Source organism: Amblyomma americanum, chromosome 1 (assembly GCF_052857255.1).
Source record: "Amblyomma americanum isolate KBUSLIRL-KWMA chromosome 1, ASM5285725v1, whole genome shotgun sequence".
In the NCBI taxonomy this organism is placed as follows: domain Eukaryota; kingdom Metazoa; phylum Arthropoda; class Arachnida; order Ixodida; family Ixodidae; genus Amblyomma; species Amblyomma americanum.
Window position 1 is genome coordinate 109,148,487 of NC_135497.1, and position 12,716 is coordinate 109,161,202.

General features: G+C 47.5%; 1 protein-coding gene across 2 annotated transcripts; it reads left to right on the top strand.

The window, feature by feature from the left end:
* The first annotated feature begins 292 nt into the window (after positions 1 to 292).
* LOC144113438 (uncharacterized) lies at positions 293 to 11,569 on the top strand. 2 transcript variants are annotated; one of them, XM_077646512.1, is made up of 5 exons: positions 293 to 561; positions 3,271 to 3,286; positions 5,694 to 5,841; positions 9,487 to 9,889; positions 11,078 to 11,569. In XM_077646512.1, the coding sequence occupies exons 1-5, from the start codon at positions 499 to 501 to the stop codon at positions 11,402 to 11,404; spliced, it is 957 nt and encodes a 318-aa protein (XP_077502638.1). In that variant the 5' UTR covers positions 293 to 498; the 3' UTR covers positions 11,405 to 11,569. The 2 variants fall into 2 exon arrangements, with proteins under 2 accessions (XP_077502638.1, XP_077502639.1); XM_077646513.1 differs by lacking the exon at positions 293 to 561 and adding an exon at positions 1,690 to 1,767.
* Positions 11,570 to 12,716: the final 1,147 nt, after the last annotated feature.

A 12,716-nucleotide genomic window follows, 5' to 3' on the forward strand; every position in this document is an offset into this window, starting at 1 on the left:
ACCGACGGACGAAGAAACGCCGCCATCAGTTGCTTTTCACCGCTTGACCCTAACAAAACTCTCGTCTGCGGCTATCGTATAGCGTGCATAAAACACTTGTAGAGGAACCAGTTAGGGAGGAGGGTGACAAGGGGACGGTCAAATGACCCGTGCAGGAGCCCGCGTGCGGGCAAGCCGCCAGTTACGCCGCGAAGGGCTGCAACTGCTCACAAGATGGCTCTCTTTTTCAACGATCGCGGCAACCAGGAACCGCTGTCGATATTTTCCAGCTGCTCCACGCGGGATATATTAAGCGCGCAGGATCTGCTGAAGGTTGCCTCGGCTCCCGTTCCTTTGTTGTTCTGTGGTATCTATCCTTATCGTACCTGCCCTATCAGAGAACAATGCGCAGTGTCGGATTGTGAGGGAATAAGAAAGAAAGGTGGCCTGCATGGCGCCACCAATGTCCCCTACTCGCTAGGTGCATACAGAAGTGCTCGAGGCAGGGTGCCCTGAAGCATGGACATGGCGTCGCTGCTCAACTCTGTTCTCGGAATCTGCGGAGTAGTTCTCGTTCTTATCGTAAGTGCCTCCAATTCGCGAGTTTCCTGTCAGAGGAACCTCGGTGCAGCGTTTTGCGTTCAGGGCTCATAATTGTAATCTTGTGCATGTTCAATATGTAGGGTTTGGGCCCTATAGATGTGATATAGCGTCTTTCTGCTTGGAGGAAATCATGAAGCGAAACGATGCCAACGCTTATGAGCAGTCGCACATGCTATACTGTGCAGTGCAGTACGCTTCGCTCTTGTGTAGAGCGGTATGCTGCAAAACAATCAAAAGCGAAACTATACTGCAACTATTCTATCGGCTTGAGGTAGCGTGTTCGTGCCCATCTGGCCCGTAGGTCCAAGTGGCTACACTTCCAAGCAATCATTGTCTTTACAACCTGGCAGCTCCGGCGAGACGTCATTTTGCTAGCAGAGCGCTCTACACAAGACTGATTCGCACTGTACAGACGTCACCTCGCATTTCGCTTCCGTTTAAGCGCAGGAATGTGCATTTTCCAACTTGTTCGCCTCTGATATACTCGACAATGTCAGTGCGTGATAAAGACGTGCATTATGCGTTCGCGAGCCGCAAGCTCTGCACTGTGTACCGATGCTGTCTTTATCGCTCTGCTTTCGCTAGCTCTGCGTTCAGCCACAAATATTCTGCTGTCCGCATGGAAGCTAGAGGCTATAGTGTTTCCACGTCTATAACATTTTCCGCATGAAAAAAAAACGACTTGTCAAAAAAAAAACAAATAGCGAAACTTGGCTGAGCTATAACAAAGTGGATTCGAACTCATCTCGATTTTTCCCAAGCATTTACGAGGTTTGGTTTACTGGGTTTAACGTCCCAAAGCGACTCAGTCCATGAGGGGCGCAGTAGTGAAGGGCTCCGGAAATTTCGACCACCTGGGGTTCTTTAACGAGCACTGGCATCGCACAGTACACGGGCCTCTAGAATTTCGCCTCCATCGAAATTCGACCGCCGCGGCCGGGAACGAACCCGCGTCTTTCGGGCCAGCAGCCGAGCGCCGTAACCACTGAGCCACCGCGGCGGCCATTTACGAGGTAAAAAGACTAAACGTATCGACGCTAGTTATTTGCAGTTTTTCTTTATTTTCTTCCAATTTCCGGCAGGATGTCTACATAGGCACAGTAACCTCCATAACATCTGCAGATGACGGCCACACAACACGAACCAGTTTATTTTACTACGTGCCCACAATTCGCAGATAAGAGGGTGAATATTTGCTTTTCATCTTTTACGGGGTTTATGTGACCCTGAACAGCGCATACGGCGAGACAAAGCGAATAGGATGCGTGGACCTTTTTGAGTCCTCTGTTTCGCTTAGCGATATTCCACGCTGAATGATGCTTAAAAAAAAAAGAAAGCTTGGCAAGTCCCTGTAAGCAGAGTCACGGCTGATCTGCCATGCGCCACAATTAGCGCAGCCACCCTTTTGAAGGAATCTGTACTTACACCTCCACATTGTTTTTGGCCAACTTGCACCGCAAGATTAGGGAGCGCACTGAAAAGTGCACGCGATTTGTGTAAACGTAAGCACTCGGGTCAAGTGGGTACAAAAGCTTTTGTCCGTACGCGGACAACTGTCGAAACCAGGTTTGTTTACATTTTGAAGGCCAAGTTGGAAAAAAGAATGGCGCTAAAAAACCTCTCGGCCTTGTCGCCCGCCCCGGAAGCGTGGAAGTGACAATGGTAGCTGCACAGCAACGGCACCCCCTCCCTGGAGCGCCCACTTCAGACCAGCCATTGCTGTCAAAGTTTGCCGGAGCGGCTACAGCATGCTGCTGCAGCTGAGCACAAGGTCTCATGCAGCAGCTGCGGTCGAGTTACGAAAGAAGCGAAACGCATAACCGTCCGTGGGCTGCAATTTTTGTTATTCGTTATTTTTGGAACAACTCCCCAGTAGCGACGCAGATACGTGCCGCAAAAGTTTGCTACCTCTCCGCATTTCCTCACATGAAAGCTTTTTTTCTCTCTCATTGAAGGCAAGTCTCCTAGGTATACATCTCCAAGGGAGGTTATACAGCAACCCAACGAGCAGCTTGCAAATTTGCTTACCTTGCAGTGCGAACGATGAAAAATAAAGAAAACACGTATACTGCCATGGCGACTTAAGTTAGGACGCGGGTTTTCTGATACGCCCTATAATTCAAGGACGATATACACATGTAAATAAGGAGTTTTAGAATAGAGGGACCCTATCGATTACGGAGATAGGAAGGTATATACATTTGCACCTGAAACACGCGAGAGCACTCCTTGTGTTTAGTTAGTCAACAGGTGCGTGCCTTGCGATTGAACGATGCATTAACTTATTTTCGAGCCTTTTGTGCCTCGCTTTCAGTTTGTGATTAGTTTACCGAGTGGTGGGTTTTCGCGTCCCACATCAACATTGCGCTCCGAATTAATTTATGCCATCCGGGGGTTCTGCAGTGGGCACCGATATATCAGTAGATGGGCGTTTTGCATTTCACTGCCATCTAAATGTAGCCGTCGAGGCCCGGATCGAACCCGCAACCATGGGCTCGGAAGCCAAACGCCACGCACACTGAGCCACCACAGGTAGTCGCGTATGAGTGTACCGTTCAAAGTCGCGAAACGTTTCGGTCTAGGTCATCGCTAACGTGATTCTAACCACTAGTTTCCGACTGCGCTTTAAAAGAAAAAAAATCGATGCGCGCTCCAAATCGAATTTAACTGTGCCTTTCTTATTTGCAGGTACTGCAAAACACCGGTGAGTGAACCAGCGATCTACTTGCTTGTCTTTACGCTGTTGCTGCTGCCGCCTTCATAAAGGCATCCTCCCACCAATTGTTCACTGTCTCCTTTATTCTGCCATTTTCCCTTTCCCCAGCGTGGAGCAGTAGTCCAGAGACATGTTGCTCCGTCTGCTCTCTCCTCCTTTCCAAGAAATAAGGCTTTCTCTCTCTCTTTCTCTCAAATCACATTCACGCATAAATCTTGAATTTCATGTTCAACACCTCTGTGGTGTCGTCGTCTATAGTCCGTAACAATATTAAGAGCGAAAAGGTGTGTAGAATGAAGCAATACGTCCCGTTCCCCTAACGGCTAGCATAAATTAACATCCTAGGCTTGTGTGTAATATTCGTGTTCTAAAAAAAAAACAATAAGTGCTCGCATCGTTTTACAGCGAAAGGAATTGAAATGCATTACGTGTTACCTTTTTATAAGGATACTGAACGTTACCATCCAAATGCGGCAACATAAAAGCGTACAGAGGGCAAAACGCTTGTCTAGAACACGTTCTGGGCGTGCTTCGGGCTGAACACGCGACAGCAAGCGATAACATTTGGTTAAAAATGGTCTGGATGTAAGCATGTGCAGTTGAAATCATATGTGATTTCATTGTCTTTTTTGTTTGCCTTCCCGGTCGCAGTGGCTTTGGGAACTGCGGAACACACAGTTTGGTCGTTCTAGACAAGTGTTTTGCCCTCTGTACGAAAACAGTATTACCTATACCACTTCATCAGCAATGTGTATTGCATTAAAACATCGCAAAATACAGTTTCAGCTTCCACCGGGCGCTAGCTAGAGTCACACATATGAAGCCAGCATGCTCAGTAAGCTTCCTCGTGGGTAAAACTCGCGGCGGCATGGAGTAGCGGCGGCACAGTAACAGGATCTTCGGACGGTGTAGTTCGGACTCGAGCCGAAGGCAGTGCCTGCTCACGTTAATCCCATTATTGTCCGCTGCAGTCCCAACCAGTGTGGTCTTGAAATATATGAGTGATTTGCGTTTGTAATGAGCTAGCGTTTGACTCCTTCCACAAGGATATATCAACAACCGTCGCATAAACGTTTCGGTCAGTATTCCGTCAGAGGAAAGCAACTAATAAAGAGACACTGCACAGCACCCTTCGTTTCTTATGCTCCAGCTCAGTCAGTGCAAAAATCAAATTTTATGTATTAATCTAATTACTCAACAGCCAACAACCGTATACATACAAGAGAGCGCACATGAGTTTAAAAACAAACATTGGCTGAAGCTAAGATGGTCTGTTGCGATAAACTGCGTAAGCGGAATGCACATTTATGATGACGTGCTTTTTTATTTGATGTATAGTTTAAAATAACTTTGATGTTTTTTTCCCTTTTGCGCATCCCACTGCCTGAAAGCTGCTCCCGTTAATTTCGCTTTACTCTGGCTGGCTTTTAAAGGGACACTGAGGAGAAATTGAAGTTGGCATGTATCAATAGAATAGCAGCTCCTGATCACAAAAACGTCACTCTTCCTGAAAACAAAGCTCTTGCAATGTAGAAAATAGCAAGAACCAAAATACAGGTATCGCCGCCACAGGTCAATCTCGCAAGTACAAGCGTGATGACTTCCTAGGACAAGAGGCGCCACCTTGGAGGAATTTTCCTTACTTCATGTAAACCACGAATCTCTGAGGCTGGCAAAGAAAGGTTGCGCACCGCACCGCTAGCCGTCAGAAATCACGGAGTCTGCGTTTACGTCACGTTTCACGTCACTCCGTTCTGTGACGTCATAAGAGTTGCCGTGACGTCATAAAAGTTCCCTGAGTTTGAATCAGAGCGGCGGGAAAAACTTTTTCAACTTCGAATCGAAATTTCTTTGAAATAAATGCATCTTCCGCGCCCGGACAAGCGGCAACAAAGCCATGAAATGCCGAACTATCAGATTTTGCTAACAAAAAAAATGATAGAGTTCTCCTCAGTGTCCCTTTAAGGCTCGCTAAAACCTTTTTTAATGCTTTCGCATTTGTTGCATTATACATATATGACCTTACTTGGTGCGCTCGCTGTTGCGTTGTTTAAAGATGTGACAAACCAACTAGCCCGCACCTCTATCCTTGTGATCTATGTCGCTTTCCTCTCTCCGATGTCGCCGCCTCACTTGGAGGCGCCGTCTGCCGATTTCCCCTCTCGTCTCTCGTCGGGGGTGGCTCTGACGCTCGGTTAGCCGGAGGCTTCACTCTGCGGTCACACAAGCCGGCATTTGTGTTTACACTGCTCACACAGTAAAAATTTAAAAAATTACTGTACGTTTGATCAATTGTTGTAATCAACGGTGGTTTTATGAACCGTAAACGCCGGCGCAGAGCAACGTCTCAGTGCTTGACTTCTTTTTTTTTTTCATCTTTTTTCCTGCGTCAAAGCGGTCGACGCAAAGAAGGTGTTCGATGTCAACAGTAAGGTGAAGGATTTCATCCGAAAACTGGAGAGACAACACAAGACAAAAGTTTCTTGGTGGGACATGTACGGCAAGCAGAGGTGGCTTGTAGACAGAGGCGACCAGTATAAAAAGTGAGTCAAATGAAGTTACTCCTTGTGTAAAGCGGTATATGCATTTTGCATGTGCGTGCGTGCGTGCGCGCTACAGCCGAACTATTTGCCGGAATGAAAGCGGAGCCAGTAGTTTTAGGCATTCATTAGTGTCTTTGCATGCCAGGATGCCCTCGCATCTCAGCCATTATTTCACGTTACTCAAGAGATCATGCGTGTTTTGTGTTACGAGTGAATCCTTGACGTGATTACTAATTTACATATGACTTAAACAAGCGGAACGCTTTCCGGCAAGACACTTGAAGTTAAAAAGCACAAATCATTATTTTTTTTTTCTTCGGTGGTGCCGTGGTCGTCACCAAGGGGTTTCACTGCTTCGCCTCGCTAAGAAGTGTTCCAACAAATCGTAGTTAATGAAATGCAGCAGCGCCTCTTTTCTGGACCAAGGCAACGCGCCGCAGCAAAGTGATTCTGTGGACGCGGCTTGCTCTCATTCTGAAAGCGTGTGCCTTGGATGAAAGTAACAAACGGACAAAGCACTTCAAGCTAAATCAGCAGAGAGAAAGCCGCTAGCAAAGGCTTCGATTTTCATATCTTTCACATATATATGAAAATAAATCAAACATTACACACACACCACACACACACACACACACACACACACACACACACACACACACACACACACACACACACACACACACACACACACACACACACATATATATATATATATATATATATATATATATATATATATATATATATATATATATATATATATATATATATATATATATATATATATATATATATATATATATATATATATATACACGAAATATTTCCGCATTTCATATCTTCTGATGGCATTTGTTATCTGAGAGGCCAGTCATGGATGTGGTGCACGCAAAGAAGACCACATTAAAAACGTGAGGTCTTAAAAACCGGCTAACTATGAGGGACGAGGCGTTCGTTAAAATACACCAGAGGCCAACAACAGTCTCTGAAACAAAGAAAAACAGGAAAATGCAAACACAGCCAGGAGCGCATTAACCAACATAACTCGTGACTGCGATGGCTGATGTGGAAAGTCATTTAAACCGCGGTACCACATGGGGGGAAAAAGAGTCATAGACACACCGTGAAACTAAAAAAGGCGACAGAGGGCCAGTACAACATCGCATAAACAGGCTGTGGATTCGGACCCAGTGGAGATGGGTCCTCTTTTCTATAAATTCAACCGCGTCCTATAAAGGAAGGTCAGATCACCGACCAAACGGTTGGATATATAATCTAGGATGGCCATGAAAGTTGTGACCCCTTCATTCTTATGCACTTATTGTGTCTGCGCCTATTATGCTACCATGTAATTTTAAACCTTGGCTAAAGTTAGCTGGAACACTTGATATATTAACCTGTGTCATGATTGGATAACGCGCGCGTCTTGACAGAATTTTATCTTGGTGTGACAAATGGAAGACGGATCTTATCAGAGCAGAATGTTCGAAACAACACATATGCGACAACAGACGGAACACAGAGAAGATGCTTATGAAACTAATGCGCACATTCAACTAGTGTTTATTCGACCGACCAGCACCTGTCTTCCTACCATGAGCAGCACGCGCGTGCACTTTCACGGAGCACATTAAAGAAAGCGCCGCCGATATCAGATCAGGCCATACTGAGAAATTTCAAGTTCTCTACATGGAACACTTCAATTACAGTCGCGCTAACGCATGTGTGAAGGCGATATTGTGCTATCTTCTGGCCCCAAGAATTTCTCACGCTGTCTGACCGTTTGCACATCATTTAGAGTATCCGTATCAATGAAGAGCCGTGTAGGCACGACCGCAAGAATGGCAGCGCACCACTCACTCACGAAGCATGCTCGCGTAGGCGATGATCATCACTGCGCCCCGTCTGGCCTATGTAAACATTTCCGTAGCCAAACGGTACCACGGACATCGTGCGCATCTTCTACTGCACAAACTTATTTTTGTGGTCAGCTTTGCAAGCTTTGTTTTTGTTTGCTAGACAGCACAAACGAGACGATCTACAGGAAGTGGAGAGACCGAGAACTTATGCTATAAACATCCTGATATTTTTTGCACCTTGGAGCTAGCTTCGTTGCGACAAAAAGACCACAGCAAACACTCATAAACGGACTGAAGAAGACTAGGCAGAAGACGAGCCAATCCGAGGCGACCCATTAGTTGATATTTGTGCGAATATGAAATCCATGGCTTTTAACTCAGATTCACTTGTGCATTGAAACTAAACTGAACCACGAGTGCGCATGATTTAGAAAGAGACCTAAGACAAGATGATGTTTTTCCCCTTTTGACAACCCTATAAAGCGGCAGCAATCGTGCGGCAACAGCACATTTTTTTGTGTGTGTCATTGTCACGTGTAGTCCCAAAAATAAGCACAGCATCGCCTGTTGAGCAAAGTGGTACACTGCCAGTCTTGCGCGCACACACCGCTTCTCAGGGACACAGGGGCCGCCGGGCGCGCGCACGACCAAACAGCGCGAGAAATTCATGAAACCTCGCAGATAGCAAAATGCAGTCTTGGCAGGCTGGCACATGCTTTAGCCATGGTTCTTTGTTTCATAATGAGTTGGAATTTCTCGGTTCACCCTTATCCGATTTCCGTAGTGCTTTTTTTGCTGTACTCCTCCGTGAAAGAGTGTGCTACTGTTGGTAGGAATTCAGCAGCTTGTTTTTCGCATAAACACAAAATTAAAGTCTACGTCTGTCCGGTACGCTTCGCTATCTCATCTCCTGGCGCAGTTTTCAGTCATGTCGCACCAAATACCCTCTCATCGCCCGCTCCTCGAATAGCGAAATGAAGCACTGTACAATTTACGCTGAGAAAAAGATACCTGATCCGCTATCTTGTGCTGCAGAGGTAACAGTCGACCGATATTTCTTAAATAATGGTGCAGTACAATCTGCAGACGAAGTGAAATATCTGGTCGTTACGTTAACCGCAACAACGGACCACTGAACGGCTCGCAGTGATGCCCTGTTGTACAAATGGCATGCTTTAGCTCACACACTTGCTGTTTTACTCTTCCCTTTTTAACAAAATTTGCCTGTTTGGATGCTTTTTGCCTTCTTGAAAATGTCCTATGAGAGTTACTAGTACTGTTGACTTCGCAACTGATTTTATGCCTTTGTTTGCGAATTTCTTATCATTAAGTATGTAAATAACTCACTACGGCAAAGCGCAATGAGCGCGGTAGGCATTTCAAATAAAAGACAAAAATCATTAAGAAAGTAAGACGAAGAACAGGTAAGAAAAGCACACAGCAGCGCCAGTATTCGTAACAGCAGTGGTGCACGTTTCTCTTATCTATTCCTAATTCGTACTGAGCGCGCTGATTCGTTTCCGTCATAAATTCCCACCTTATGGCCCAATTAGCGATTTTAGAGCAGTGTAAATGAGTAAATAAATAAGTAAAGAAATAAATAAAACAGAACGGAAACGCTTATACTTTGTATATTTACTGTTCCTTGCCGCGGTGAGTGACCAAATCTCAAATATCTCAGCCCAGCCTTCTTACCATGTTTATCGCTTCCTTTTCCAAGCTGCTGCCGTTCAGTGCCGCTTGATGCGAATGTTCGGGTACAAATCGCCCACTGTGCACCCTGCAGGTACCAAGTGACGGCCAAGGCGGATCCCATGACTTTAGACGCCGAGTCGAACAGGACGCTGGAATCGGACAGGACAGTGAAGTCTTACACCGTCTACGTGAACAGATTCGAGAATCATCAGCCCGATCACGAGCAAAAAACCTTAATTAGGCGCACTACGCGCCGAGAAAAGGAGGTGTCCTGGTTCTCCACGAAAAGCATCAACATCGACGTGGATGTGAGGGCGACGCTTTCGCTGTTCGGCGTCTTCAACTTGGGTGGCAGCTTCGAGTACAGCTACGATCTGAGGAGCGGCGAGAGGCACGTGGAGAAGGAAGTAGAGGAGTTCAGCATCGAAAAGGAGATAACCATTCCTCCTCGCTCCACAGTGGAAGTAGAATGGGTCATCACCGAGACCGTAGAGGTTTGTACCCACGCACTCGGTACTCTCTCATGTCCCTCTTCATTCATGTCAGCCGACAAGAATGCGTTAAACTCCACAACACAATGTCCAGCTGCGTGTGCCCCGCCGCGTCAAAGAGAATAATTAATTAATAATTGGTTTTTTTGGGGAAAGGAAATGGCGCAGTATCTGTCTCATATATCGTTGGACACCTGAACCGCGCCGTAAGGGAAGTGATAAGGGAGGGAGTGAAAGAGGAAAGGAAGAAGAAGGTGCCGCAGTGGAGGGCTCCGGAATAATTTCGACCACCTGGGGATCTTTAACGTGCACTGACATCACAATGCACACGGGCGCCTTAGCGTTTTTCCTCCATAGAAACGCAGCCGACGCGGTCCGGTTCGAACCCGGGAACTCCAAAAGCATTACAAGTCAAGCATGCCGCGGTCGCTCTTCTGTGTCACGTGGGGCAGCCTTCGTCGACCTGCGACCATCGCAGAGCCACAGAGACGCGACGCTAACGCTTTCGAGACGACCCGTATCTCGAGAAAAGTGCTTCACCTTACTTCGCCTAGGAGTGCGGCATTGACAGTAGCCGGGCGCAGTAAGCTGTCAGTGGGTGAAGTTTAGGCTGTTTCGCGAGGGGAGGGAAGAGTGCTGGGGTGGTTAGCAATGCTGATGCTAGTCGCTGGGTAGGCGTGTGGTGTAGGGTATGCCTGTGCGCCATGACTGGGAGCGGGGGCTGCAGGGTTGCAGCGTGCGCGGACGACGCTAACGACACAAACTCGCACAACACCAGTACAGCTATCGCTGCACAATTACATACGCGCAGGCACGAAAAGAAGAAAATCCCCGTGTATGTGAATCAGCTGCTACATGTTATAAAATATTGCGCTTACATTTCCGACCGACCAACGCATTCGACGCGCGGTAGGCTTGACGCTTATCAGGAAAACGCTTTGTAGAGTCGCAGCTGCCGCAACGCTTGACGATCAGACACCGAAGGTCACATGCTGCTATACCGGGTTTCTATAGAGATCAACAGTGTAGTATTTTTTTTTTCGCGACCTTTTCATCCTTTTTCTCCACCGGCTAGCACAAAAGCTGCTATAGCGCCGATAATTCCACTGGAGTTTCTGATAAGCACGAGGAGTAATGTATTGCCATACCCTGATTTGACGTGCATTTACTGCTATTTTTTTCTTCTTTCAGAGTTGCCCGTGGAAATCGGACGTCGTCCTCGACGGATGGTTCGCGATATGGTTCGAGAGGCCGGTGCAACGCCACCACCTCTGGTTCCACCCCATCGACGCGGTCCGCGACCCCGACCTCAAGTTGCACGACCCCTCGGGGGTTGTGTACACCACCGAAGGATTCGCTGTGGGAGTCACCACAGTCAGAAACGACCTGCGAGTCAGGCAGTACAGTCACGAGGGGCCGCAGAATGAGACCATTTATGCAGTGCCGCTGAACGAGAGCGACGTCGTGTCCACGACTCTCATCAGGACGCCACTAGACGACGCGGAAGATGAGCACTAGTGCGATCAAGCATTTTTTGGGGGGCAGCGCATCGGCTTCGTTTTCGTCGCTGGCCACACGCGAGTCAATATCCACGGCAGGGATGCAGAGCGACTTTCTAATCCGGCAAGTCCGGCAAGTGAAGCAAACGAGTTGCCTTTTATTAAACACCTTAGTTTAAGGGGCTCTGAAACACCTTCTGAGCAGTGTACATAAACTCGCTCAATCACTACATTCTCTCGTCATGAACACCTGTGACAAATAATACACTTCTATACACAGCAGAGAACCCACAATCCCACGCGAAAGTTGGCGAGTCCTTTCCGGCGACTTTTCCACGCTCTCGCCCTCCACTGTCGCACGCTCCTGCGTAATTCTGTTCGGAGATGGCTATTGTTTACATTATCTCAGGTGTAACGCAGCCACCATGGCAGCGGCCAGACAGCAGCGTCACTCCGGCGGCTCACGCAGCTCCCCCCCCCCCCCCCCCCCGGGAAATTCCCGCGCCCGTCGGCGGTGGGGTCGGTGGAGGAGCGCCGACCTTTGGGCGTGCAGAAAGTGACGAGAGGAGAGGAAAAGGTACGAAGACGCTGAAATTCAGATTTATATATGAGACAGATACTGCGCCATTTCCTTTCCCCAAAAACCAATTATTATTATTATTATTATTACAGATCTACAAAACGCATTAAAAAATTCTTGCTGGAGGATATTCGTGAAGCAGCGTCCTTTAACTTCCCAGGAATACCCCACCTTTATTGAGAGCCCCTTTCAGAGGCTCTTTACATCTTCGACAAGGAAACGGTGCCTGTATGCCCAAGCGCGAATTAACGTAGAGTCTTAAAAGAAGGGTTGAGCTAGGTTGTTTTTTTTAATTATCCACGAAAAGGCAGGTCTGCGCTGGTACTATTTGTCCGATTGTAAAGTGCAAGCGTTAAAGGCCCCGTTCACCAGAAAATCCGGTGTCGGCGTTGTGAGCGAAAAATCACGGGCATGGCTCTGGCAGGCGGTTCCCAGAGAGCAACCTAGGAGGCAGGTGGGCCACCCAGGTCACGTGACCTTGCGGCGTCATCACGACCTGCTCACCGGATAGTGAGCAAAGTGCCCACCGTGGCAGATCGCAGTTAATGATTGGCCGTTTGGGGAGAACAACCTGGGCCGCACCAGGCCCATCGCTGGGAGCACCTGCCATCGCAGGGCAGTGGCAAATCGTTAAACTGCTGCACCACTGTTCCAGGAGTGGTATGAGGACTCCCAGGGATCTATGAATGTAGAGAATGGACCTTCTGCATATATGAGAACTAACCCATTACGCTATCGCGTCATGCCCTTA